This window comes from Eretmochelys imbricata, chromosome 16 (genome assembly GCF_965152235.1).
Source record: "Eretmochelys imbricata isolate rEreImb1 chromosome 16, rEreImb1.hap1, whole genome shotgun sequence".
Taxonomy (NCBI): domain Eukaryota; kingdom Metazoa; phylum Chordata; order Testudines; family Cheloniidae; genus Eretmochelys; species Eretmochelys imbricata.
In genome coordinates this window covers 15,773,980-15,801,916 of record NC_135587.1, presented here as the reverse complement: position 1 = coordinate 15,801,916, position 27,937 = coordinate 15,773,980, and the positions used below count along the sequence as shown (strand labels likewise).

The window sequence follows — 27,937 nt, the reverse complement described above, 5'->3', positions numbered from 1 at the left end:
TTCAGAAGCACCACTTTTCTACATTCTGCACAAGATGAAAGGGAATCCAGCACGTCCCTCGCAACCGAGCTCAGTATCCCAGTCCTACTGAAATCACAAAGACTCTCCAGGAACCTCACAATGTAAGCCTTAGAGTCCAGAGGTGCAGTTATAACTGATCCCATAATTCAGTGTGGCATTACCTCTTGGTTTCAGATCATCCTCCTCTGATTCCGATTCCCCTTCATCAGCCACTGCAATTGGAACTGCCTTCAGGGGGTGAGCAGGCAATGGAGACTCCTAGATTAAAGCCAGAGAAATAAGCATCAGTGGCAGGTCTGATCTGCAGAGAGACACAATCTGTACCCATTTATTCACCCAGCCACTAAGAAGGTCCCCCAATATCAAAGGCACTGGCAATATGCTGCTGCACTAACCTCTTTACCTTTCCTGATGGCATTACCTCAGTAACATGACAAGGCTGTCCAAGGAGCATCCTTAGTGAAGTCAAGATGTACCACAAGAGGCCCAAGGGACAGTCAATAGTGTCTGCAGAGGGTACATTTCTAGTTTGGCAGTTAATGCTGCTGCCGTTCACCCCAGACGTGGCCACCCTTCAGAAGCGGCCAAAGACAGACTGATTATATAGAGAGGGACACAGTTTTTAAAGCACATTAGGAATCCCCCTGGGTGAAAGTTGATAAATAAACGCAAGATTATCTTGATGGGAGGCATCTTCCTTCAGGTTTGAGAGCTCTCATTGCAACAATGGCATGTCCAATAGTGGGGAGTCCTAAACTAGTCATCTAACAAAAAAAAAGAAAAACCCTGCTAAGCGTTCCATCCCATTCAACAGTATCCTCCTGACTTATGGGGTGAAAGACCCACCTGTTCACTGAACTTTGATGACAGGGATGGAGCATGTGCTGCCAGTCTCTGGTCCAAGAATACCTCCTTTTCACAGGCATAACACCACACCCGGAATGTTGTCAGGTTCACTGTCAGGTTGTGTTTTTTGGCCTAAAAACCAAAATAGTGAGAATACTGAGAACCACAAACTGTAACTCAATCGCCAGAGAGTTTGGAACCTACACACCATAGTCATTATATAAATGTTGTCTGGGCTCGAAAGGTGGCCGGGAATGGCTATAATCAATAAGCACCCATGCTTTGTGGATCAGAATTTAATTTATTTGGAAATCCAACTCTGTCTGTCCTGACAAGAGAGAGAGAGGGTTATAGAGAACAGCTCACCTGTGCGTGAAGGGTGCTATGATCCGCAAAGGATTCCCCACACCCAACATAAGGACAAGCAACCTAGAGAGAGAGGAGATAGTGGGAGAACAGTTTGGATGTGGCAAGATAAACCCACAACAGAATGAAAAAAGGGGTTTGTGACCCCCATCCTAGCCAGCAGCTGCATGTGCGCTGACCCTCTGCACTTCATGAGCATGCGTCGTAACCTGAGTCACAGCATTACAAAAGACTTGGCACTTCTTGAAAAAAAAAAAAAAACAACTATGCCCACCCTTGCTCACATGACTCTATGAAGCCTCCAATCCAAATCACAGACGTTAGTTTTTCTGATCACACTGTGTCCATAGATCTAAAGATGGATCATTTGAAAATCTGTTGTAAAAATACACTGCTTGTCTGATGAAATCCAGATACTAAGGTGAGAGTTGGTCCATGTCCATTCTGTCACCTCTTCTCTTTCCACTGCTTGGTCTTTCCCCATCAGTCCCCTCATTCAAATGCCTTGTCTTCTTTCTTCTGTTACAAGTATGTTTTGGAAAGGACTAGAAATGTATCTAAAAAGAATAACTTGCCGCTGCAAAGTTACAGGTATAAGATCTATCAGTCTGATACTTCCGGACATGCTGCAGCTTCCTGAACAACAGTGTAAAATCTGGCAAAATCTTTTTCAGCTTTGTTCCACTGCTCCTACTAAGAGCTCTTCGGGGCAGGGACTATCTTTTACTCTGATTACACAGTGCTCAGCACAACAGGGCCTAGGAACTACCATGATGCAAACTAACCATAAGTATCATAATGGAAGTGGATATTGCCAGGCAATACAGGGCAACCCTTGCCTGCTGCTCAGGGTGTTCATGGATGGAAAAGAAGATTATCTCTGCTCCTCCTAGTACTGCTGCCCCTACAGCCCCTATGCATAGAACTTCCCAAGAAAAAGCAACAGAATGAAACTGACAAGCATCATAAGCTCTTCAAGATCTGTGACTTCCCCTGTCTTTTAAAAATGCCATGTGCATTTGTTACCCAGGAATAATTTTTGATAGTACAACTGATCGACAATCGGTATGACAGGTACACACAGATGTGATGTACCGCTGCACAGTGAGAATCTTACAACTTTCTCTGGAGCAGTACTTCTCAACCTTGTCAGGTAAGCAAGCCCTTACTTCAACTCAAACGTTTTCATGATTTCCTTACTTTTTTTTTTTTTACTCTTGCTTTTATAGTAAATGTATCCATGATAACAATGAAAAGCCTATGTAATTTGTGTGTGTGTGTTTTGAGAGGTTTGGCAGAGAATACTTGACCTTGAACAGTAAGAGTGTGGGGAGAGTGGGGAAAGCACGATTTTCCTTGCTTTAGATGGTAATAACATATGCAATGCCTTGCATCCCACCTGCCCCGATTGCCTTTTGATATTTGCCCCCAGGGGAAGTGACCCACTGAGAAACACTACTCTACAGCTCCTAGCATTGATCATTTTAAGTGACAGGGACCAAGATCAGAGCTGGTGTAAATGGGTGAAGCTCCACCAGTCAATGATGATGTCACTGCATAGAATGTTTTAGTTTTGTTTGTTTTAAGTCAGTTGCAGCGCATCTGCTTACATCAGGGCTGAATTTGGCCTACATTCCATATCAGATGACATCCGGAGTCCATTCCAGCTCTGATCATATTTAAGCCAGCTCTTTTTCATTCCCTTCTGCCTTGTTCCCCTCCTTTCAACAACATCACTAAAGTTCTCTGGCTCCATAGACTTTAAATCTCCCTAAAAGCTGCAAGCAGAAGGATCCATTCAATCACCAGGTGCTTAAAAACAGATGGTAGTTAGTAGCATTCTTCAGTGTTGATTCCCATTGGGGCTCCAGGAGGAAGTCATTTGTGAGGTGTGAACAAAATAGGCCTAGATGTGAGGCAAACAGTATTAGAGTTTGATCATTGGCTTCTATTTTTCTGGGATATAATTGAAAGCTGATGGACACTTTTACTGGCTTCCTTTCTTCTAATGCTTCTTTCTTTGTTTACCAGATACTATGATCTCAGACCTAATTTCATATCCAAAGGCGATAAGTCAGCCTGAAAGTAAGTACTGCATTGTACTAAGAAACAGTATAAATAAAAAATGAGAAGCCCCTTTATACAGTACACACAGATAGCAGGCTCTTTTTACCTGCAGGCAAGCCCAGAGGTTTGGTCCCCCAGCTCTGCACGACTGGCAAGTTCCCTGCAGTCATACATAAAGAAAAAGTCATTACAGTTTAGTAGCCTAGCCCTTGACTCAGAGGGGAGCACCCCATGTTTATTGCATGAGTTGACTTTTTGGGGCAGAGATTAAAACCTTGTTTGGCTGCACAATTCATTTTTCCCAGTACTATGAATTCCACCTAAATTAAATTTACACTTTCAAGAACCTGCGATGAGAGACATCTTTGAGCAGGGTAAACAGTCATTCAGAAATGCACCAGTGAAGAGGGCTTTGAGCACTGCCCAGATGGCAGAAATGTTAGTTTTTAATCTAATTCCATCAGCCACTTCTACTCACTCCAAAATTCCAGCCATTAAGATGTTTCCTTTCACATCACCCCCTTTCTGAAGTAAGCCCATGAGCCTTGAAAATGTATTAGTTGCCAAATGAAACCATTTAAAGAGAAAGAGATTTTGAAGACTTCATTTGTTAATGAGCGAGGTAGACAGATCAACAGCACTCAAGAGTAAATGCTAAAATTATGGGCTTTCCCTTGGGCTATCTCATAAGGACAGCCTCTTCACATCATTTAATTGTATTTCTGAAGTACAAATGGCTGACAATGCCTCATTTTATGAGGCATGCTCAAAAAGATATCAGTTTCAGTTCATCCCACTTGTGTTCAGTTTCTACATCCCACTTGTGGATATGTACAATCTTTGTATCTTAGGGCAGCCCCCCCCCCCCCACACACACACGAGATAACCACACTGCAAGCAGCGCTTCCTTTACCTTGGATTTGAGCAGCAGGTCATCTTTGGTGACCTCACCTATGGAATCCAGGTGAGGACAAACGTCTCTTGTATCTCCCATTCTCACTAAAGCTCACCTACAGAGGTACAGAAATTGCAGGATGACTCCTCAATTTGGTTAAATGTCAGACTTGATGGTAAAGACAGCAGGAAAGTAAACTGATATGCTGCAGTTTTAAGATGTTAGGGAGTAAGAAAATCCATCTTTACAACTCAAAACCATAAGGTAATAATCTCAAAAATTTAAATTGGACATTATACATCTCCCCTGTAATTAGGTACAACAGTTCCCAGACTGTACATTTGTCCCAGTGCAGGGATGAGGGGACTACATGAGTAAATCTCAGAGATTAAATTAAACCTCCACGCACCAGATACAACACCCAAAGGCACCAATCTTGATGTCAGGTAACACTACAGTTCAATGCTGCCGTTCTGCTAATACAGAAGAGCTCATTGTTGAGTAATGGCATTATGATATCAGAGGTAAGTGGACGATGCAATGGAAAGGAGCAGGGAGCAGACACAGTTAATAATTATTATTATTTGTACAATGTGCTACCTGTGTTCCAAAAATGTAGTAAAATACTAAATCTACATGCACACTTTAAGGGCCACAACTGCCAATTCAGTTATCTATACTGTCTAACCCAGAGGTTTTCAACCTTTTTTCTTTCTGAGCCCCCTCTCCCCCCACAACAGGCTATAAAAACTCCACGGCCCACCTGTGCCACAATAACTGGTTTTCTGCATATAAAAGCCAGGGCCGGCATTAGGGGGTAGCAAAGCAGGGCAATTGTCTGGGACCCCACGCCACACAGGCCCTCACAAAGCTACATTTCTCAGGCTTCAACTTCAGCCCCCAGGTGGCGGGGCTCAGGGACCTGCGCTTCAGCCCCATGCGGTGGGCTTTGGCTTTCTGCCCTGGGCCCCAGCAAGTCTAATGCTGGCTCTGCTTGGAGGCTTCCCTGAAACCTGCTGGAGGCCCCCTAGGGGGCCCCACACCCCGGTTAAGAACTACAGGTCTAACCAAAGATTTGGACTTGCTGAAATTTATTTGGTTCATACCTCAAAGGAAGATGATAATGTGATGAACTACTGTGTACTCTCTTCTGAAGGCTCAAAGTCCCAGCTTATCTGGATCACACAGCATCGTTGGATGCTACAGAATACTAATCCAGTTAAAAAAAAAACAACATTATTTTATACATGTATTTACATATATCATTTCACTCAACCTCTTCCTAGTCTGCACAAGGTAACTAGAAAAACATGTAAGCTACATATCATGAATACATTCTAATTAATTAAGCCAAGTTTCCCATCCTGGCTCAGCAGGCCACAAGTAAAAACCAGTTTCATTATCTTATCTTACTTCCTGTTGTCAAACACAACCAAAGCTCCACAGGAGAGGATAAAATCTCATCAGTCTGTTCACAGGAGGCCGAGACTAAAATCAAAAGGATGCTGCAGCTCAGTTTTGAGCTGCTTCAACAGAGTTGTGTATAGAAGCTGGCACAGGACCTATGCTATAGGCCTAGCTGAAGCTAGTACCTAATCACTAAAAATGTACTCACTGTTTTAAATGAAGGAGGGTGGGGGGGACTAGAGGAGGAAGGTTTGTAATATCAGTAACCCGCCTTCAAAAGCAAGGAAGCCACCAGCATTTCTGAGGGGTTTACAGTTAAATACTTATCTGCTCGACAACATTAACATATGTAAATCACTGTGCAGAGTATGACAAGTGGGGTTCCACTCAGGATAATATATCCAAACGCACACAGTATAAAGGAACATTTCCAGGGTTTCTCATCAATATAATTTATAAGCAAAATAAACCCCTCTGGAGTAGTCCATATTTGAGATCACGGAGCCTACCTATGGAACACTCCAGACATGCCCTCAGACGTAGAATACAACATAAGGCATCAAAGTGAGGCAACTTCTGAGCAATATATTTTAAGGAAATTGCATCTATGGCCTTAAATAAAAACTCTGCAAGCAATACAGACAGTTCAGAACCTGCTCCATAATATTACTACTTGCTAGAGGCCAACCAGCTGTAAAAGCTCTATACCAGTAAAGAAAGGTCAGCTTCAAGCTCACCAAAAGTTTTAAATGACGCATACAGCAGCATATTCATTGCTTCCTGCAGTTTAACATTCTTTGACACCTTAGACATCATTTTCAAAGATGCTCTAAAACAGTGGCTCTCAAAATTTTTTTTACTGGTGACCTCTTTCACATAGCAAGCCTCTGAGTGCGACCCCCTTATAAATTAAAAACACTTTTTTATATATTTACCATCATTATAAATGCTGGAGGCAAAGCGGGGTTTGGGGTGGAGGTTGACAGATTACAACCCCCCCATGTAATAACCTTGTGACCCCCTGATGGGTCCCAACCCCCAGTTTTAGAGCAGGGGTTCTAAAACATTTGTTTTGGGGGGGTGGGGGGACCCAAGAGGCTGAAGAGCTAAGTCACTCCAGCTAAAGTAAAGGTTTTTTCCCAAAGCTGAAAATCCTTCCTAATTCCATGCCCTGTCCTGGCAGAAGTAAGACCTAATATGGCATTATGTAAAATGGCTTTACCAGCTAGGAACTGAACATGTTGCAGGCCTGGAGGAAAAAAATTCATTGCAAATAATAGAGAATGACACATTGGTTGTAGCCAGAGGCTCTAGGAACTTCAAGGTTTGGCTTAATAACCAGTGAGCAGATGGCTAAATAGCAACTGCCCAATCCCACAGGGCTGCAGTTTAGAGCCTGGAGCAGGAAAGACGAACTATCATCTCACTATCATCTTTAACATATGTACATTAAATTAAATCGTAACTATTTTTAAAACAAACTGAATGAACAAATACCTGTCCTGATCACAGAAGCACTTACACATATGCTTAAAATTACATAGTCGAGTGGTCCCACTGAATTCCATTGATTCTACTGTATTTCCAAAGGACTACTCACATATTTAAAGTTAAACGTGTGTTAAGTGTTTGCAATATTGGGGACTTGATTTTCCCACTTGTTCTTAGCACTTCATTTTTTGAATACAACTGGGAAATGGGTCAGTCCCATCTACTTAGTGCGGGTTGAATGTATTAGACCACAGCTAGGCTGTAAGTAAGTTTAACAACCATTGTTAAACTTGATTTTCTTGTAGTATAGGGTACATCAACTCTAGGTCTTCATTAGAAAGGTTAGTCGGCTTAACTACAAAATCCACACCCCTGAGCGATGCAGTTACGCTGAACTAACCCCCAGTGTAGATAGCACTAAATCAACAGAAGAATTCTTCTGTAGACCTAGCTACCACCTCTTAAGGAGGTGGATTACCTGCGCCGATGGGAAAACCCCTCCTGTCAGTTTAGGAAGTGAAGCTCTACAGTGGTGCGGCTTTAACATTTCACGTGTAGACAGGCCCTTAGAAATGCTACAGTGCGTTTCCGTAGCATAGACACTACAGCGATGGAAGAGATTCTTCCATCGCCGTAGTAAATCCACCTCTCCAAGAGGCGGTAACCTAGTCAACAGAAGAATTCTTCCGTTGATCTAGCAGTGTCCACGCTAGGGCTTAGGTCAACTTAATTACATCGTACATACAGGTTCTCTCTCTGCTGTTGCTTGAGAAAATAGGAATTCAATAATAAAAACATTTCTTAAAGCCGCCCTTTTATTTATCAAAGTTCATACATTTTGTTTTAAAGTGAAAGGAAATAACCTTAGAGCAAGTCCTCCCCAGTCTGTCTCCTTCCCAACAAGCACTGTAGAACAACAGCACGAACATGTCAGAACAATTCCACAGTAACTCTGACCTACAAAAAGATGACAATTGCTGCCAAAACAGGTGGCTTTCCTACTCAACAACATATTTCTCTCCTTTTGCTAAAAGAAATTACGTGCACCTACACCAAAGCTAGACAGTTGCAAATATTTTTGCAGAAGTTAAACATTTAGTACACAACATACTATGTAAAGATGAGTATTAATAGTAATAAATACTTAGTGCTTTCCATCTGCAAAATAATTTACAAACGTTTGCTAGTTAATCCTCCCCCTTCCCTCCATAAGATAAATACATACAATATTATCTGCATTTTATACAGGGGGAAATTGGGCCAGAAAATTAAGTGACTTGCCCAGCGTAACACAGAGAGACAATGTCAGAGATGGAATCAGAACTCAGAAATTCCTGGTCCCAGTCCCATGTTCAGAACACATCTCACATTAGAAACCCTGACGGTACTACTTGCCTTATTGAAGGACAATCAAAGGAAGCAAAATTTTTCATATTCATTTATTTATTTGAGGTAATTAAAAATGATGTGCCCACACATTTAGTTTTAGGATTGCAAAATTATCATCTTTAAGCATTTGCCATTTAGACCCTCCAAAAATCCAACTCTTCAAATACAACAGGCCCAGAAAACCATTTCCCTCTTCCAGCAGCATTGTAGTTGTTAATAGTAAGCTACCATTTTCAATCATAATAAAAATTAAATGTGATCCTGTCCACTACTAGAGAAAAGACTGAATCAACAGATGGTAAGATACAAGAAAACAGCCCAACTAATTCTAATATACTAGCCCAATACCAGCACGGTCCCTTTTTCAACAATTATTCTGTAATAATTAACAAAGGACAAATACTTAGAATCAGGTGTTCACTGTTGCTTAGGGGAAGACATAAATTCCTTAAATTCTGCTAAATAAGCCAAACTGCTGCCTTGGCAACACTTACCAATATTTTAAGGACCAGGGAATAATAGAGTATCAGCACTGCAGCTCAAACGAAGCAGTGGGTTGCCCTTCTTAGGAGGAACAGAAGGCATTACGCATCATTTTTCCAACAGCTAATGCTGCATCATCCCCTTTCTGCACAGGCTGAGTCTCTGAGCTTTCTACTTCTGTGTCGCCCCTCCCACCTACTGATCAGGAATATATAATAAACAAGGTTCTTAAAATACTCTTTTAAGATAAATGCCAGTTACCTTGCCAAGGGACTCAGCTCACAGCAAAGATCACAGTGATGAGTGTCAAGACCTTAAAGACAAGCAATGCAATCAATATTTGGGGGTACCTGCATTTTGCGGGAACCCTACATATACTAGAAATTATCAAGCCATCTCAGTTCCCTCATCTGCAAACTTGGGAACTTTCAGTAACTAAGGAAACCCCAGGGCCTGCACTATTCACATGCTAAGTCAGTAACCACACAGGGATCCATACTTTTATTTTGGGGAGGGAGAGCTGTTTTGTCAGCACCCTCTTCCAGAGCACCCCCCGGACTCTTCCCTATTTGCTAACACTGTGCAGCACCCCATCCCAATGTGAAGATCAAATGTGCAGAAACAACCCCACGGATCCTCATTAAAATCCTGCCTTAACCTCCACATCTAACTGATAAAACCCTGCTGATCCCACTCCCTCCCTGGCCCCAAGTGATGACAAGCACCAAAATCCCCACACCCCAAATACTAAAACTCTCCTACATCCCCCCAGTGGGAAGCATCCTTGATACACCAGGGATCCACCACTGCGCTGTGCACCCCAAGGCTCCACACACTTCACGCAGGGCCCCCACAAAGCTAGAGCCAGCCCGTTGGGGTCCCATAGGCAATGGAAGGCCAATCCTGGCCCCACTGACACAAGGAATCTCCCCTCTTCCCAGGGTGGGGACGTGTCAAGTCTTTGGCACCCCAAGTTAATGGTAGGGTGCATGGGGGAGCATTACACAGCCGCCCTCCCCAGTCACCCCGCGGCCCGTCTGGAGCCGCTGCTCCGGGGAGCCGGACAGGGACCCCCTTCCTGCCCCGCCCCCATGGCCTCTGGAACGCGGGGCGAGGCGCCCCGCTCCCGGCGTGCCTGACTAGGAAAGGCCGGTGCTTCGGCCCCCGAGGTAGGCCCAACCCACCTACTCCTCCCGGGAAGGGGGCTCGGGACCGCAGCGCCGGGCGGGGCGGCGAGGCCGGTTACCTGCTGCCGGAGGAGGAGAAGCCAGCGGCCGGGCGCTGCAGCAGGCAACCCCGGCAGGCTGGGAGGGGCCGGTGGGCCGGGCCGGGCCGGGCCGGGCCGGGGGAGGAGGGGATGGGGGCCGGGCTGAGCCCGGAGGGAGAGGGGGCGGCAGCAGGCCCGGCCAGACGGGCTGGGCTAGAGGGGACCCCTCTGTCCTCCGTCACCTTCCCCCCGGGATCTCCAGGGAGCCGCTTTGCTAGGAGTGGGAGGGGGCTCCCCAAATGCAGGAGTCCCCCTGCGGACAGAACCCCGGGATGATCCTTGGCCCAACAGCACTGGGCAGCTGGCCGTGGGTACTCGGCTACCTCAAAAGAGGGGCGACCCTAGGAAAGCCTGGACAGGTGCCAACCCTGCTCTGGATGCTGGGCTGATGAACATCTGGGAAGCTCCTGACTCACCAGGATCCCCCTGACCCTGAGCGGCTTTGAGCCACACAGGGCAGGGGATTCTCCATTTGGTGTGAAAGGGGGAGGAGGATTATTAGAGTGGGGTGGTCTGGAGAGGAAACTGGGCTGGAGTGGTCCAGAAAGGTGGCAGAGACTATCCCAGGCTAGTCCCGGTTAGGGAGGGGTTCCGATAAAGAGGGGTCATATGGATATGCTGACATGTGCTCACCATGGGGAATTAGAACCCAGGACATTGTCACCGAAACACCACAGCTCACCTCTCCTGCATAGGGTTAAGGAGCCAGCCAGGAGAGGGGACAGAAACACTGAACAGGTCCAGGTGAGGACAGTGGTACACACATAGCAAAGAGCTAGTAATACAGATGCCACATATTGCATGCTTACATACCATGTACAGAATGCAGTTGTAAAGAACATACACAGAACAAGAACCCTGAATGTCTGTTTTGCATGAAATCACCCCCACCCCCACAAAAAAAAAGTTTCTTGAGCTATTCAAGCCAATTCATTATACCAGGCTGATCAGACAAAAGATAGAGATATTGAAGCAGCGAAGGGGTTACTAGCAGCTAGTATAAGTGAGAGGAAATACCATGAAAAGAATAAGGAATGGTCATTATCCATAGGGACAGGTCAGTATCCATAGGGACTAGTGAAAGCACATTGTTTTACAAGAACAGGTTATCATCAAACCATCTAACTCTACCCTAGAAGATAAAGTGCAGAATACTTGGGAACCCATGGAGTTATATGGCACATTCAGCAACCAGATGACAGCTCACAGTATAGATTTTTTTTTTCCCCTGGAAAGGTTTATTCCAAAGCAAATATTCTGGTTTCTTCCCCTGTCTGGGTGTATGTACACAGACCGCAGAAGCAACACTCCCAGGCCAGGTTGACAGACTTGGGCTCATGCTACTGCACTAAAAATAGCTGTGTAGACTATGCATCCCATGAAGTGAGCTGTAGCTCACAAAAGCTTCTGCTCAAATAAATGGGTTAGTCTCTAAGGTGCCACAAGTACTCCTGTTCTTTTTGCGAATACAGACTAACATGGCTGCTACTCTGAAACCTGCGTAGGTGGCTCAGGCTGGAGCTGTGGGTCTAAATACCACCCGCATCCTTAGGATTCAGAGCCCAAGCTCCAGCCTGAGCCACAACTTCAAAGCACTGTCTACACAGCTATTTTTAGAATCCTAGCTCCGCAACCCAAGTCTGTTGACCTGGGCTGGGAGGCTCACTGCCGTGGGCTGTGTAGACATAGCCCCGTGTCCTTTACACCTGTGATACAGCATCTGAAACCAAGTGGCCCAAATTAGGGCTCTAGATGCTACTGTAATCCAAATAACAATAAGAATAGATTACTTGCTCTTTGTTTCTTGCAAAGGAAGAAGAATGCATGCTGCATATCAATGCCCTGGTACAGAATGCAAGTACAGCATTTCTGCAGTTTGGCTCCAACTTCTGACAGGGCTGCAGAGTTTTTCCAGGACTTGGCAGCCCTTCAGGCAATGACTCTTTGTCCTTGCATAGTCCTTAGTTTACTCTTCCTCCTTCAGGGCTGTTCTCCTGTGGTAAAAACTGCATTCTATCACAGGTATAAAAGGACACAGATAGAGAAAGAACCTTTATATTTTTTATGCATTAAACCATCCGGGAGAAGGAAATCGGTTTCTTGAGCTGTCACTTTGCAATGGCTGAATACTATTAATGTTATCAAAATTAACCAGGCTGGCTCTTACACAACATTTTAATTCACAGAATGAGCCATACACACTCATGGGGTCCTCGTTACCAACTGGATACAACTAATATTGCAAGTTTATTGCGTAGGTCCAGAGGAAGTTACCTCAATACCAGATCTTGTAACAAAATGTTTGCAAGGGTCCACTCGTATGTATTTCATTACAGGATCAGGGTACAATTGCATCAAAGTAGTTTCTATACATCTATACCGGAAACAGAAATGTTTCAGCCAACCAGCAGCCAGACAAGACAACTAGTTAGCTGAGTCTCCCATCCAGTGGCTGAATGTGCAGCTTGCAACATCATTGCCCCTGAAAAATCAAATGCCAAGGCAGTAGTTCTACTACACAAGCCAAAAGGGAAGAAGGAGCTGTCCTAAACTAGATAGTTACCATCTTTCAAGGGGTATTAAATGAGGAATATTTTTAAAATACACGATCCTGCTTTCTTACGGCCAATTCACCAAGAAGCCAGCAACATGATGTACACATTTTTTCGTTCTTTAGCTGAAGTTTGAGACTGTAGCCCAAAGTACCTTCTAGGATGGGCACCAATGACATCCAACTTCATAGCCTCCCAGCACTTAGGAATGAAACGCTGATCCCACTGAAATCAGTGACAAAGCTTCTTTGGCTTCAGTGAGATCAGAATTTGGCCCTTACTGAATTTAGAGCACTCAGGCACAAGGGAAAATATGTTTAAAATAATGGAGTGATTTGGTAATACTTTGCACTGAGCAGCCCTCGTTTGATGGGATTAACACACAAAGGAAGATGACCTTGCACTTGTATAGATCTTTCATCTAGGGATCTCGAATCTTTTAGTGATAGCTCCTGCATGTGTTGCATTCCCATTTTACAAATGATGAAACAGCCACAGAAAGACTCACTGCCAGGATCATCCAGTGGAAGAGCTAGGAATAGAACTCAGGAGTCAAGACTCCCAGTTCAGTACTCTAATAGCCCCACCACACTTCTTAACAGCCAGGAGGTACCCAGGGGAAATATTTTGCAACCTGGGAAGAAGCCTTGAAAGTTACAGTCATGCCAAACATGGCAGCAATCTCTTCAAGATACCCCTGGTGGGTTTTAACTTGCTTAGTAAAAGGAGGAGTGGAGCTTGGATAGTCAGCATTAAAAACCATGTGACTTGGAAATGCCCCACTAGCTCATTAATCTAAGAGAAGTTGTTGGTAATTCTCTCTCCTTTTTCTGGGAGGTGAAATTTAAATTTTAAAAGATAAGAAGAATCAAAGCAGTGAGAGACAGAAAAGACCTATTAAGTGAGCTAGCGTCTCTCTCCCTGCCAATGCAGGATTGTTCCCAACAGTGCATTCTCTATTGTTGTGTCCAGGTCTAGTTTTAAATGCCCCAAGTGATGGGACTTTAATCACTTCTCTGGAGAGACTATGGGCTTGGCTACACTTGCAAGTTAGAGCGCATTAAAGCAGCCCCAGGCACCCTAACTCATGACCCGTCCACACTAGCAAGGCACTTAGAGCGCCTGGACTCTGCAGCTAGACCGCTCCTGGTAATCCACCTCCACAAGAAGCATAACGCATGCTGCACCTCGGCTGAAATGCCCCAGCGTCAGTGTGAACGCGGTGTTGCATTACTGAGCTCTGATCGGCCTCCGGAAACGTCCCATAATCCCCTTAAGTCAAGTGGCCACTTGTCATTGTTTTGGAATCGGCTGCAGGAATGCAGATATGCCCTTTCAAAGCTTCGTTTCTGACATCCGGCTGCTTATCTGCTCTGGGACAAAGCAACCATTAGTGTGGAATGTTGCTTGCTGTGAGTGTGTGAGAGAGAGAGGTGGGGGGGAAGGGGGTATGCTGCTGTCTAAACTTAGAAGACAGCATGCTGACATGCTCTCCGCCCCCCAAAAATCCACTCTCTCTCACCCCACATACACACAACACACTCCCTGTCACACTCCATCCCACCCCATTTGAAAAGCACGTTGCAGCCACTTGCATCCTGGGATAGCTACCACAATGCACTGCTCTCTGTGGTGTTGCAAGAGCTGCTAATGTGGCCACATCAGTGCGCTTGAATCTGACAGTGTGGACACACTGCAGCGCTTTCCCTACTATGCTCTCCGAGGGCTAGTTTAACTCCCAGCGCTCTACATCTGCAAGTGTAGCCCTGCCCTATGACAGGACAATAGGAATCTGAACCTCTTTTTAAACCCAGGTAAAAATAAGTCCACTTTTTAGTATAATTTTATTCTAGTCTATCTTTTGATAAATGTCATAAAATTTAATTTTCATAGGATTACAGTAAAAATGCTAAAAAATGTTTTTCTTAATTTAAAAAAATTAAAATAATTCAACTCCCCCAAATAAAATCTGACAGGAGACAGTATGTTGAGATGGTCATTTACCAATTTACCAGGATGGTTCAGGATCACTGCCCCAATCCTGCAATGTTATCCACACAGGCAGCCCCTTACACCTGTGCAGACCCCATTGCAGAATAAGGGCCCATATCCAGAAAAAATTCCTGATGATGAGAGCTATCAGTTTGTGAAATAAACTCCCCATTGAATGAGTAAAACCCCCATTGCTTGGGACACAGAACATTAGGCAGACCAAAAACATTAAATATATACTGGAGGAAACCCTGGACTAGCTGTGAGGAATCAGCCAAGTGATATAATGAGAGTTTACTCTTCTTCTTCCTAAATTATCAAATGTAACTGATCTCTTCCCAAAATACAAGATGCAACAGATTCCTCCCAAAAGCATCAACTATATCCCCCCCATCGCTAATGGATATGAATCATTACTAACATATACCTAATGTAATCAATCCTTTCCTGAAGCACCAAAACCCCTTCCTAAAATATCAAATACAACACATTCTCCCTAGCAATAAAGCAACTCATCCCTTACTAAAATATAGACTGCAGATGACCCCCCCTTCCTAAAATGTATCATGCAACTGAATCCTTGCCAAAACCTGTCCGTATATTATAGCCCTTTCCCATACCTTGCAAATGGACAAGAGAGGCAAAGGGTAAGCTCTTTGAGACAGGGACCACATACTACTTTGTGTTTGTCAAGCACAACGAGATCTTGATCTTAGTTGGTCCCTAGGCACTACTGTACTATATATATATATATATACACACACACACAGTATACGTTTTACATATATATATATAATGTAGTTGATTCCTTCCTAGAATTAGAGAATGCAGCTGATCACATCCCTTCCTATAATAGCTGACTGAATTCCTCCAGAAGCCTGAGATGCAGCTGATCCGAGCCTGTTTGCCAACCATGAACTCCTGTTCCTACCTCCATCCCAGGCTGCTGGCCGGGAAATTCCTCCTCCTCCCTCTGGGCAATGGACGCCCCCGGCTTTGCTCTCTCTGTTTCTCCCTTGCTGTGCACACCCAGCTGGCCCAGCCCTGTAATAGCCACGCCCCCTTGCCCAGCCACCTCCCTCGGGAGCGAGCTCCGCGCAGCCCCGCCCCCGCCGTCCTGGAATGAAGGCAGAGCGCGTGAGCGCAGCGCGACGTTGTGACGCCATCACCGAGCGCCGGAAGCGGGGCTGGGCTGCTGTCAAGGGAGACTGGGGCCTGCTCGAGTTGGCGACGATGCCGTCGGGGAAGGTTTTCCGCCGGCGGAGAGCGGACTCCGAGGAAGAGGAGGAGGATGAGCAGGTCACCGAGGAGGTCAGGTGGGTGGGCGACCCCCCCCCGAGGGAGCACGGGCCCTGGTCCCGTGGAGCAGCGTGGAACAAGGCAGTGTTGTGCCCAGTTCTCACAGGGCTGCGTGGCGCAGGATCCTTCTTCGCTCTCCGCCTTTCCAGGCTGCTGCGCCCCTTTCAGGAGTCTGATTTGTCCTGTGCGCCCGCAAGGTTCACCGCACTGTCAGACGACTTGCTTACAAATACAGACGTGAAATACAGCAGTGTCGCAGCCACGCTAGTACGGAAACATGGCTGACTTTCTCATTGTTCCCATGTAACTTATACAGTAAATTGATTGGAATACAAATATCGTCCTTGCGTGTCCGTGTACTGCATCCCTAGAGCAGTATAAAGAAGTCAGTGCCTGTCTGAAATTTTAGTTTGTACTGACTTCACTAGTGCTTTTTATGTAGCCTGTTGTAACGCTGGGCAAATCCGTTGATGTACCCCCTGGAAGATCTCTGCGTACCTCCAAAGATACGCGTACCCCTGGTTGAGAACCACAGTTCTAGGCCAATGATACTCAGACCTCCGTGGTTCAGGAGCAAAATTAGCAATCACCGTTACCCAGAAGAACCACAGTAGTGTGAATTCACTGTTTATATATATGTGTGTGGTGTTCTCACAGCAAAATGACTGGCCAGTTATTATTTTATCAACTACAGTTGATTAACATCACAGCAAAAGCATCCTGATTGGTTAATAATCACCCAGTGTTTCACTATCATGTCCTGCAAAGAGTCACAGGAGACACATTAAAGAGCCACTTGCAGCTCATGAGCCTCAGTCTGAGTATCACTGCTCTAGACCCATGACTGTCCCTCAAAGCCCTACTTGTGAGATTGACTTAAAAAATGAAGAGGAACCTGGAAAATCCAGGGTGAATGGCAACGCTCTGTGGGCCCACTGTGCCCCCTTATTATTTTGTGTGTGTGACATGGGCACTGTGCTATTCAACACTGTTGAAGCAGTTGCCATGCATCAGCTTGATTGTGGCAGTGTTTCTGGGGTTGGGTGAAGTGACCCCTGAATGGTTCTTATGTCTATGTGCTACATTCACAAAGTGCTTTGGGATCCTTTGTGATTTAAGTTGTTATAAATCGAAGTTATTTGTTATGACTGAAGATGGAAAAACAATTGCTCGGTCAGCGTGTGTGCAAATTTAAGGCCCATTCTCGCATTCCTTGTTTGCCCAAAAATTCGACAAAGTCAGTGGATATTTTGAGTGCACAAGAACTGCAGGATCAACCCTTTGGATGTTAAACAAGATGGGAGCTGGCACCTTGTTTTCTCATGTCTTTAGTGCCTTGATTTTCAAAAGTGCCAAGCACCGAGCAGCTCCTAGTGAAGTCATTGGCAGTTATGGCGTGCTTGACATGTTGAAAATCAGACTGTTTGTTTAATCCCTAAATATAGATTTAGGGGACTAATTTTAGACACCCAGTTTTGAAAATCTTGGCCACTTGATTAGGCAGCATGGATAGAGTGGATTTATTGACCTCTGAATATATTGCAAAACACTAACATGTTTTAGGAGGGAACATCTATCCGCAAAAGAAAATTTACATGCAGAATCCACTGATGTCAATGGGAGCATGATCCTGTTTCTTAGTCTCCCATCAACAGCAGTGGCAAAACCGCCATTCATTTCAGTTGCAGAACTGGATTGGTATGACAGTGTTGCAAATAAATAATCAAAGTAAAAGTATTACCTGTGCTGTTTACCGTTAATCTTGTAATCTCACCTTTAAATTGTTTACTTAAAAGGAAAATTCATTGCTATCCATGGACTCCCACAGGCCCTCCCCTCCCAGTTCCTTCTGTTTGCCTATCACCAGCCTCCTCTCTGTCCTTTCAGTTTACTTATCTACAACTCCTGTCATTTGAAATCCACCAACTTCATTGACTTGCCATCTTACTTTCAGATCTCCACATTCTAATCATATGTTTTATCCCTTGACTACTCTTTTTAGTTTCTCTCTCTCTGCTCTTATTTTAATTTAACTCTGGAAATTATTTTAAGATGCATTTTTTCATGGCAGGTATTATAAGCAATTTGTATTGTGTAATGAAATTTCTAAATGTTGGAAGAAATTCAGAATGTCTATAACTCTAAATATTCACACTTACTATTTACATGAATATTAAGATTTTCTTCTCTTTGTCACTGAAGCATCAATATATCTTGATTATAGCTCAGTTATATAATGTTCACCTGACCATAGTGCTTGCTACATATAGCCTAGGTAGGGTATTTCACAAGTTCACTGCCGCTTTTATGTAAATGCCTTACCTAAAATATCTTCTTAGATAGCATTAACTATTGACAGAAAGTAGTGACAGATAATGCATCTGATTCAAGGACTCCCTTGTTTTGTTGTGAGACAATCGTGGCTGGACATCTTAACAAATTGAAGTTGGGCTGGTTGCCCAAGGCAACATTTTTGCCCCATCGGATAGGGAGACTTGGATTTGGGAGCCATCTTTGCTGAAGGAGCTTGTACAGAAGTGGCGTGTTCAGAGAGATGTTGTAAGGTTCTCCCTGTTGGTTCGTGAAGTAGAACATGAAAGTTGTCTGATATTATCAAAAAGAGTGAGATCTGCTTAGAAAACCTGCTTGAAGATGTCAGTGAAAAGTCTGCCCTGAAAGTTGAGTGATGGGTGCAGAAAATGCCTGCCTTTTTTTAATTAAGACTGTCTTAATAAACTAAAAAGAAAAGGAGTACTTGTGGCACCTTAGAGACTAACCAATTTATTTGAGCATAAGCTTTCGTGAGCTACAGCTCACTTCATCGGATGCATCCGATGAAGTGAGCTGTAGCTCACGAAAGCTTATGCTCAAATAAATTGGTTGGTCTCTAAGGTGCCACAAGTACTCCTTTTCTTTTTGCCAATACAGACTAACATGGCTGTTACTCTGAAACGTTAATAAACTAAATGTTCTTTCTTCAGATTAAAACTTGAGGAAGCAAAAGAAGTTCAGAGTCTCAGAAGACGGCCCAATGGGGTGAGGTATGTGATACAGTAAAAGAGGCAAGTTTGTGTTTCATTTGAGGGGCCATGTTCCTGCCTTCCCTTGCACCTTCAGTCAGAAATGGTAATATGTCACAGTGGCAACAAGAATCTGACCTGTGGGAGGAGCAGGTACATTAAAAATGTGAAGACAGATAAGAGGAGATATTGGGGATAGGTGCAGCTATTTTTAACAGACTTTATTGTGGAGCACTTGTTCCCAGCATACCTACAACCTAAACATAAGAATAAGGGTCATACTTTACAATGAATATGTCTTATATTGCTAATTAACCGTATCACCCACATAGACAGTTTTTTTTATCTCCCAGAGTTGTACCGTTTTGGGGGGTGGGGGTAGGACTCAGTGTCTTACACACCACGTTGTAGCGTATAGTTATAAATTGAGACCCATAAAACAAGTCTCTCCTGTTGTTAATTTCATTTTCTCCCTTTAAGCTTTTTGATGGAAAGAAGTGTTGTGTAGTGGCTAGTGTTACGAATTATACCCGATAGGTCACGCACAGGAACTGCTGCAAATTATACCCGATAGGTCACGCACAGTTCAAGTCTAGGCTGAGGCACACGAACAAAGTCCACAACTGCAGAGTTCCCAAAGATACTAAGTTTATTACGCTCGAGTGTGGTGCCCCCCTGCTAATCAGGAGGGGACCCCGAATGCAGGTTATACAGAGATTATATACCTTTTAGCAAAGCATGTTTTAGCAGAGCATGTTGCCCTCGTGCATCAGAAACGTTAGCCAATAGACAAACCCTTCCCTTATCTACCACCTATCCCTGCTAGGTATATTCCCCGTGCTAGACCATTACTTCAGCTACATTATATGGTCCTAAAGCAATGCATCTGTAGCCTTTCTTATCAGTATGGGAGGCTCACATCAAGGCCGGGAGGCAGGGAGTTAGGAACAGACAAAGAACAGAAACCCGGAGTCGAGACAGGCTGGAAACAAGGGGGAGGTTTTTCACAGGAATGCAGTATCTAAGGAACACTCCTCTTGGTGCATGATGTGCTTGCTTTTAGACAATGGTGGGCCCCAAACCAAAATGGAGTCACATATGCTAACTTTTCCTTAACACTAGAAAAGGAGACTGAGAGTCAGGGTTCGTTCTGTACAGAGAGTTCTGTTCCTAACTCTGATGAGGACTTGCTGCATGACCTGGGGTAAGCGATCTCTGCCTCAGTTTCCCCATTTGTAAAATGGAGATAATCATTCCATAGCGCATAAGGGTGATGTGAGGATTAATTATTTAGTATTAGCAAAGCACTTTGAGATCCTCAGGTAGAAGGTGTTAGAGAAAGGCAAAGAAGAATTATATTCTTTTTAATAAATTACCTTGCATGGTAGTCATCACCGACAGTGTTGTGGACTCATTATGCGTTTAACTTGCCTATTTTGTGTGTGTTTTGCTAGTGCTGCAGCCCTGCTTGTTGGGGAGAAATTGCAAGAGGAGACAACATTGGTGGTAAGTTCTGAATGTTTTCATTACTTCACTACTGGTTCATATTGATGTTATAGGATCTGCTCAGTCCAATAGATCTCTTTGAAAGTCTGGTTCTAGGAAATGACTTGCTTTAATAAAAGGCAGGTTAGGTTGCAGCCTCTTACTATAGAAAAATCGTAGGCATTTTTGCCCAGGTGATGGAAGTGTAGGGTTTTCAAGAAAGTGAACCTGAGGATGGCATAAACCTAGGCAGCAGCTTCCTGCTTTCTAACTATTTTTTGTTTTATAGGATGATCCCTTTAAGATAAAGACTGGTGGGATGGTGGACATGAAGAAGCTGAAAGAACGTGGCAAGGACAGGTGGGTGTGCGGGAGGCTTAGTCCTGAAAAACACTCCCTTGAACGTTACTGAGTCTGGAGCAGTTAACAGCACCAAGGCGGCTTTCATTATTGAAGAACGCAGGCAAAATGTTCCAGGCTTCGTGTTGTTTTGAAGGCTTTATTTAATGCAGTCTGTCTGGTCGCTTACACCTTAGGCTGTTAAATTCTTTAAAAGAATGTTTGTTCTGTTTAGGATTAACGAAGAGGAGGATCTCAATCTGGGAACCTCTTTCTCAGCAGAAACCAACAGGCGGGATGAGGACGCTGACATGTACGTGTTTGTTTGGTTATAGTTCATATGCTCCGATTCATGAGGCTGGATTGGGTGTCCTAGTCCTCCTTTTTCTAAAAACCAAGAGTTTTTAGAATAGCTTCCAAATTTACACTGAAACTTCTGCTTGATCTTTCACCTTCTGGAAACCAATGTGTCTTGTGGTTAGAGCCTAGACTTGCTGGCCAGCCAAGTGGTCTGCTGGCACTGTGAGCTATTGGCATCCTGCTCCGTGGGTTGGTAAAGAGCTTGCTTGTTGCAGGGAGGATTTGATTAGTTTCTTGAACAAAATAGCAGATCTCGTGCTTCTCAGTGCCCCCTTGCTGGCTGAGTGACATCAGAGAAATCATTCATTCCTCCCTCCTACCTGCTGGGATAGTGACCAAGCTGTGGTCGGTGGTATTGGAGGGATGTGTAAGAAATAGAACTTAATGCCAGCTGTCCTCTTGTGCTGCTGTTCAGGATGAAGTACATTGAGACAGAGCTGAAGAAGAGGAAGGGGATTGTAGAAAACGAGGAGCAGAAGGTGAAGCTGAAGAATGCCGAGGACTGTCTGTACGAGCTGCCTGAGAGCATCCGTGTCTCTTCAGCCAAGAAGACCGAAGAGATGCTGTCCAATCAGATGCTGAGTGGCATTCCTGAAGTGGATCTGGGAATAGAGTAAGCGGTTCACTGTTCAATTATTTATAGTTTGAATTAACCTGGTGATCCCCGCAGGTCATGGCTGAGGCAAGCTGATTTGATAGGGTAACTTATACTGCCACTTCCTGTGCTCTTAGGGGAGTGACAGTCTCTTTGTTCTGTGTTTGTACTGCACCAAGCACAGTGGGGTCCTGGTCAATGGCTAAGGCTCTTCAGCACTGCGGTAATACTCAGAATAATAGAGGAGTTCATTCCCCAGGTCCTGATGCAGCATCTTCCAGTAATATTGGCTCACACCAAACACTAATACAGGGTGAGCTGTTGAGGGATGTGAGGTTCCTCTCCATCCTTGGGATGGAGCACTCATCTTTACAGCATTGCCAGTTCTCTGATAAACAGATTGCAAATCAAAGATAACAGCAACTGCTGCCACACCCACATGAAACTGTCCATCCACTAGCTAATAAATAAAACGGCTCTACTGTGTGTTTTGGTACTTGGGGACCCAGGCTTCTTTCTACCTGCAGCGTATTAAACAAGTCTCTTCCTCATTTGTTTTTCTCTTCAGCGCAAAAATAAAAAACATAATCTTTACTGAGGACGCCAAGGCAAGGCTGCTGGCAGAGCAGCAAAACAAAAAGAAAGACAGTGAAACCTCTTTTGTTCCCACAAACATGGCTGTGAACTACGTCCAGCACAACAGATGTGAGTATCATGGACACATGGAAATGTAGGACTGGAAGGGACCTTCATAGGTCATCTAGTCCAGCCCCTGCACTGAAACAGGACCAAGTATACTTGGACCATCCCTAACATGTGTTTGTCTAACTGTGTAGCTCTCCAGTCCCAGATATGGGCAGCTACTCTACTAATTAGAGGCAATAAGGTGTGGAATTAAGTCTGATGCAAGCGGAGTTTATTAATTCACATGGTCAACCTCAAGCACTGTTTGACTTTCTCCTTCTGGGGCTCCCACACGGACAACATCTGAGCTAGCAAATCTTTCCCTTCCCCCAGCAAGACTGAAGGTAGGGCACGTTACTCATACTTTCCATTCGTGAACTCCCAGTTGACTGGGGCCCATAAATGACACCTTATATGTGTGATGGAAAATCCTGACCATTCTGTAGTTACAAAGTCTGTCTTACTGGACTAGAGAGAGCACTCTGGGATGCTAGAACAGATCAGGTTTCAGGTGGGACAGAATTGCTGAACAAGAGAAGAGAGTTCATTTTGGAGACTGCCTCTCATACAGGACAGGGAGGAAAGGCAACCTCCTAATGTCTCTAACCATGTCCAGACGGGTGCCTTCAGATTAATATTCATGGGACTCAAAAGCTATGGAGAGTCTCAGGACCATGACAAAGCAGTAGCTAGGTCAGATGCACAGGTGGAAAGAAACCAGAAAAAAAACAAAACCCTGAACTGCTGAAAGTTTTAGTGTCCCATAACTTTGCTTTCATTCAATATCCAGAGCTACAGGCTGATCATAGTGATTGTTCCTGGCTTCCATTTGTGTTTCTGCTAAAGTTTAATCGCAACAGATGAGAGATGTGATAAACAATCCACCAGGAATGGTCTAGGTGTACTTAATCCTGCCTCAGTGTGGGGAGATGGACTAGGTGACCTCTTGAGATCCCTTCTAGCTGTATATTTCTGTGATTCTACATCTAAACAATGCTACTCTCTAAAAATCACCATTTGGTGTGTCTCTTCTTCCAGTCTATCATGAGGAGCTGAGTGCACCAGTGAGGAGAAATAAAGAAGAACCAAAAGCCCGTCCACTGAGAGTGGGGGATACGGAGAAGCCAGAACCCGAGCGTGAGTACTAAACACAAAGCCTGGCCAGCTTGTTGTAGGTATCAAGTCTTCCTTATCCAAGATCCATGAACAGATATGACCTTCTCCTCTAGCCCTCTAAGGCATGGTGTCCTGAGCTGGTGGGAAGGTCTTGTGTTGTAGAGTGCTTTGCCTTTGATCTTCAAAGGAAAGGTGATGCCTATGCCATTCTTGATGTGCTCCCTGCTAGATGAGTCATGAAGCAACCTGGATGGAAAATGTCCCTCCTGCTATCTCCCATCATAGGTGAAGGGTCAGGATTACATGTAGAAAATGACCCATTCACACTTTAGCTCTCCATCCCATGCTTGGCTGTACACCATTGCTATCAGTCTCTGCTCAGCTGAGGCCCAAGGCTGGAGTGATGGTGGATGTTGAAGGTCAGGATTTTAAGTGCATTGTGCAGACTTGTTTTGGATAGGGGGATGTGAGAGAAGGATTTGGACTAATAAAGAATCAAGTCTGAAGAACATTGGCATTGTTGAAGGCCCAAGTGTAGAATAGCAGGGGTGCTGCAGGCCAGGTGGTTTAAAGGGCATTAGACTAACTCTTTAGGAGGTGAAGGAGGACGATGCTTCCCTGCACTATCCTCTTTATTAATTCAAGAATAGAAATAAGGTATGTCTGTCTCTCCTTCCAAGGGTCCCCTCCGAATCGCAAGCGCCCACCCAATGAGAAAGCAACAGATGACTACCACTATGAGAAATTCAAGAAGATGAACAGACGATACTGAACTCTGCTCAGTAGAATAGTATGGACTGAACATTTTGCTGGAGCTTTTAAGTGCAAGATGTTGTGTAAATAACTCCTGAAGAGGGCGGGATCACTTCCTACAGATTTTAATATTACCCACAAGATTTTTCTCACAGTAAACCTATAGTGAGTTAGTGGGCACAGTGATTGTGAAATCTCCCTTCCCTGTGGTGACTTGTATATACTGATTTTGTTATAAAACTTTTTCTTCTGTAAATATGTTGGCTTCCTGTTTGGCATTTATTTTAGCGTAAAGTCAACCTTGTTCATAGATCTTTTCACCTTAAAAAAAACTTTTTAAAGACAAAAATGTTTTCAGCTTGTAAACATGTAGTGAAGCTTTAAAGCTGGTTTGCAAGATGGAGGTTCCAAAGCAACTTCATAAAAAGGCACTTCTTGTAAAAAGGCATACAGTCTGTGAGTCTGAGATAATCCAGGAATTTGTTCAGCACACAGCAGTATTCAATTTCTCTCCAAGTTAGAGTCGGTGCCATGTAAGATCCTGAACGTGTGCTACTCTGCAGGGATTGCAGTGTGACAGGATTTCTTATCTTCGGCATAGGGAAATACAACAGTTACTGTAGGTGCCTGAACAGTGAAGGTGTTTTGAGATTTTTAAATGGTGCCCATTGTGTTTGTATCTTTTCCTCGCTATGGATTTATTTCCATAGCAATGAGGGTTTTTTCATTTTATTTCAGTCGCCAAGAATGAGAAAAATCATTAGATTGTAACTATTCTGAGAGTGGGAGGCATCTCATTTCCAATATTTGAGGCCTTTCGAGATAGGGATGATGTAGGATTTTGTATCAGAAAGCCAAACAAATTGGAAGCAAACACCAGCTGTATATTTCCAGAAACTCTCTGTAAAATAAATTAAAATTAAGTTGAGAAATGGAGTTTGAACTTTTAAAAAATAAATAAAACTTTTAACTTGTCATCAGTGAGATTCTGTTATTTCAGTAATGTGCACACTAGATTCATCCCGTGCTGCTTGTAATGAAGTCCTGGATGTACGTAAACAAATATTAGTCTAAAAATTTCTAAATTTGTGTGACATTGACTAAATTATCAAATCAGAACAAGTAGCAGCAGCAGCTGTTGTGAGAGTTGGGATCATGAGCCAGCTCACATCCAGTGCTTTAGTAACCCATTGTAGCCAACATTGTTGGATGCATTCATGAATTATCTGTATCAACAAATTTATTTGAGCATAAGCTTTCGTGAGCTACAGCTCACTTCATCGGATGCATTCCACTGAATGCATCTGATGAAGTGAGCTGTAGCTCACGAAAGCTTATGCTCAAATAAATTTGTTAGTCTCTAAGGTGTCACAAGTACTCCTTTTTCTTTTTGCGAATACAGACTAACATGGCTGCTACTCTGAAACCTATCTGTATCAAGTCACTCAAATTTTTAGAGTGAAATATACAACAGTGAAAATGTAAATGACTGGTTTGTCTGCCTGACTACAATACTAAAGATACTGGTAGGTTAAGGAGTTTGATAATGGTATCTAGGCTTTCATCTGGTCAAATCAATCTTCATGATGTCATCAACCAAAGTAGTACTTGAACGTTGTTCCTAGCTGATAGCTGTTTGTCTTCATTCAAATGAGTTTGATGGTGTTGGTCCAATTGTTAGTAGGCACATGCTCATATCACAGAAATTACCCCCACTCACAGTTAGCATGGTTATTGACAATCTCAATAAAAAAAGCCAATGAGTGAATGGGGCACTGAGACTGGACTGCCTTCTCACCTCTGAGAATTTCTGTTGCCACTATTGGTGGACTGACATCTTTCAAACAAAATTAACACAAAAAGAAAAATGTAAAATCTGTGCAAAATGGGAGGAGAAAAATAAATAGACTTTTCCTGTAACATTGTTACACATAAAGGCTAGCTATGAAAATAGTTGAAAGAGGCAATATTGTCTAGCACTGTGAACATCTGACTGAGGGTCCATTTACATAGCCCGTGGCAGCAAATCTCAGATCCCGGATTGACAGATTCGGGCTTGCACTATGGCAATAGAAATAGCTGTGTACATGTTTGGGCTCAGGCTGGATCTTAGAGCCCAACCTCCAGCCTGAGCCTAAACATCTATACAACTATGTTTAGCGCTGTAGCATAAACCCTGCAAACCTGAGTCCGTCAATCTGGGCTCTGAGATTCGCTGCTGAGGGCTGCCACTTGCAGTGTAGACATACCCTGAGAGTCTAGATACCAGCTTCGTGATTCTGCCACTGATACTCTCTGTAATCTGGAACACGTTATTTAATGTCTCTGTGCATCTGTGCTTAACGTCATCTGTAAAATGGGGAAAATGATTCTTTAAATGATTTTGGTCCTGGGGTGAAAAGTTCTGTGGTCATGTGTTTTGGTATATTGACCTTTTATCTAATAGTTGATTGTTGTTTGTTAGAACAGCACTAAATGTTATGCCTAAGCAACACAGATGGCTAGTTCCTGCACCATTTAAAAATACGACCAGTCTATCTCTTAACAGGTGTTATAATAAATAGAGATTACAAAAGTGCATCATCTAGCATTTAGAGTATGGATAAACAGCATGGAGAGTTCAAATATTTAAATAATCTTTTCCTCAAAAGATGACTTAAGAAATGTTGTACTGTTAATGAGTTCTGGAGTAATGTTTTTAATTTAACAGTCACAAGTGTGAGGCTACAGAGCCACCACCCTCTTTTCATATTTATAGCTGAAAACCAGTTGGTTTATCAGTGAGTTACATTCTTGCATTTGCTGTAAATCATATGTGATAAACAAAATGTGTGAATCCCAAGGTTTCCAGGTTTCAGAGTAACAGCCGTGTTAGTCTGTATTCGCAAAAAGAAAAGGAGTACTTGCGGCACCTTAGAGACTAACCAATTTATTTGAGCATGAGCTTTCGTGAGCTACAGTATGCATCTGATGAAGTGAGCTGTAGCTCACGAAAGCTCATGCTCAAATAAATTGGTTAGTCTCTAAGGTGCCACAAGTACTCCTTTTCTTTTTCCAAGGTTTCCAGTTCATTTTAGTGATGCTCAAGACCATTTTAATCTTGGGATCAACAGTGCATTGATACGTAAAACCACCTGATTTAGGAAGCATGAAAATAGCATTTTATACAACTTGACAAAACTGTTAATAATAGGAAGTACAATGTAGAGTGACCAGACAGCAAATGTGAAAAAGCGGGACAGGGACTGGGGGGGGTAATAGGAGCCTAAGACCCAAAAATCAGGACTGTCCCTATAAAATTGGGACACCTGGTCCTGCACAATGAAACGGTCTGGCTGAAAGCAGTGCCAATATTGTGTTCATTTTTTAGCAGGAGCAGGTTGAAATGGGCTTTTATCAACCAGCAGTGACTCTGAGCAGACAGACCAAAACCATTCTTTCTTAATTACTCTTTTCAAGGGGGCTGGGTGTTAAAGGGTTTGTATACCAGGCCTGACCTCCTTCCATAGG

General features: G+C 43.7%; 2 protein-coding genes across 11 annotated transcripts in view; one reads left to right on the top strand and one right to left on the bottom strand.

Moving 5' to 3' along the window:
- The window catches only part of USP20 (ubiquitin specific peptidase 20), a 37,572-nt gene extending 21,762 nt beyond the window's left edge, over positions 1-15,810 (bottom strand). For 5 of the 10 annotated variants that reach the window (XR_013348148.1, XR_013348149.1, XR_013348147.1 and 2 more), the window contains exons 1-7: positions 15,708-15,810; positions 5,302-5,405; positions 4,214-4,310; positions 3,407-3,460; positions 1,234-1,296; positions 868-999; positions 183-279 (exon numbers count right to left, since the gene is read on the bottom strand). Coding sequence is in view for 7 of the 10 variants with exons in the window: in XM_077835567.1 (XP_077691693.1) it covers positions 183-279; positions 868-999; positions 1,234-1,296; positions 3,407-3,460; positions 4,214-4,294 (427 nt within the window). In the remaining 3 variants the exon portion in view is untranslated. Of the gene's footprint in view, positions 1-182; positions 280-442; positions 669-867; positions 1,000-1,233; positions 1,297-3,406; positions 3,461-4,213; positions 4,311-5,301; positions 5,406-7,956; positions 8,051-9,226; positions 9,279-10,211; positions 10,295-15,707 lie in introns of those variants that run through there. The other 5 variants (XM_077835570.1, XM_077835569.1, XM_077835568.1 and 2 more) reach the window with 5 other exon arrangements.
- A 136-nt stretch (positions 15,811-15,946) lies between these two features.
- Positions 15,947-25,404, top strand: C16H9orf78 (chromosome 16 C9orf78 homolog). Its single transcript, XM_077835908.1, has 9 exons — positions 15,947-16,092; positions 19,057-19,116; positions 20,550-20,601; positions 20,870-20,940; positions 21,155-21,232; positions 21,695-21,892; positions 22,443-22,579; positions 23,597-23,695; positions 24,355-25,404. The coding sequence occupies exons 1-9, from the start codon at positions 16,010-16,012 to the stop codon at positions 24,444-24,446; spliced, it is 870 nt and encodes a 289-aa protein (XP_077692034.1). The 5' UTR covers positions 15,947-16,009; the 3' UTR covers positions 24,447-25,404.
- Positions 25,405-27,937: the final 2,533 nt, after the last annotated feature.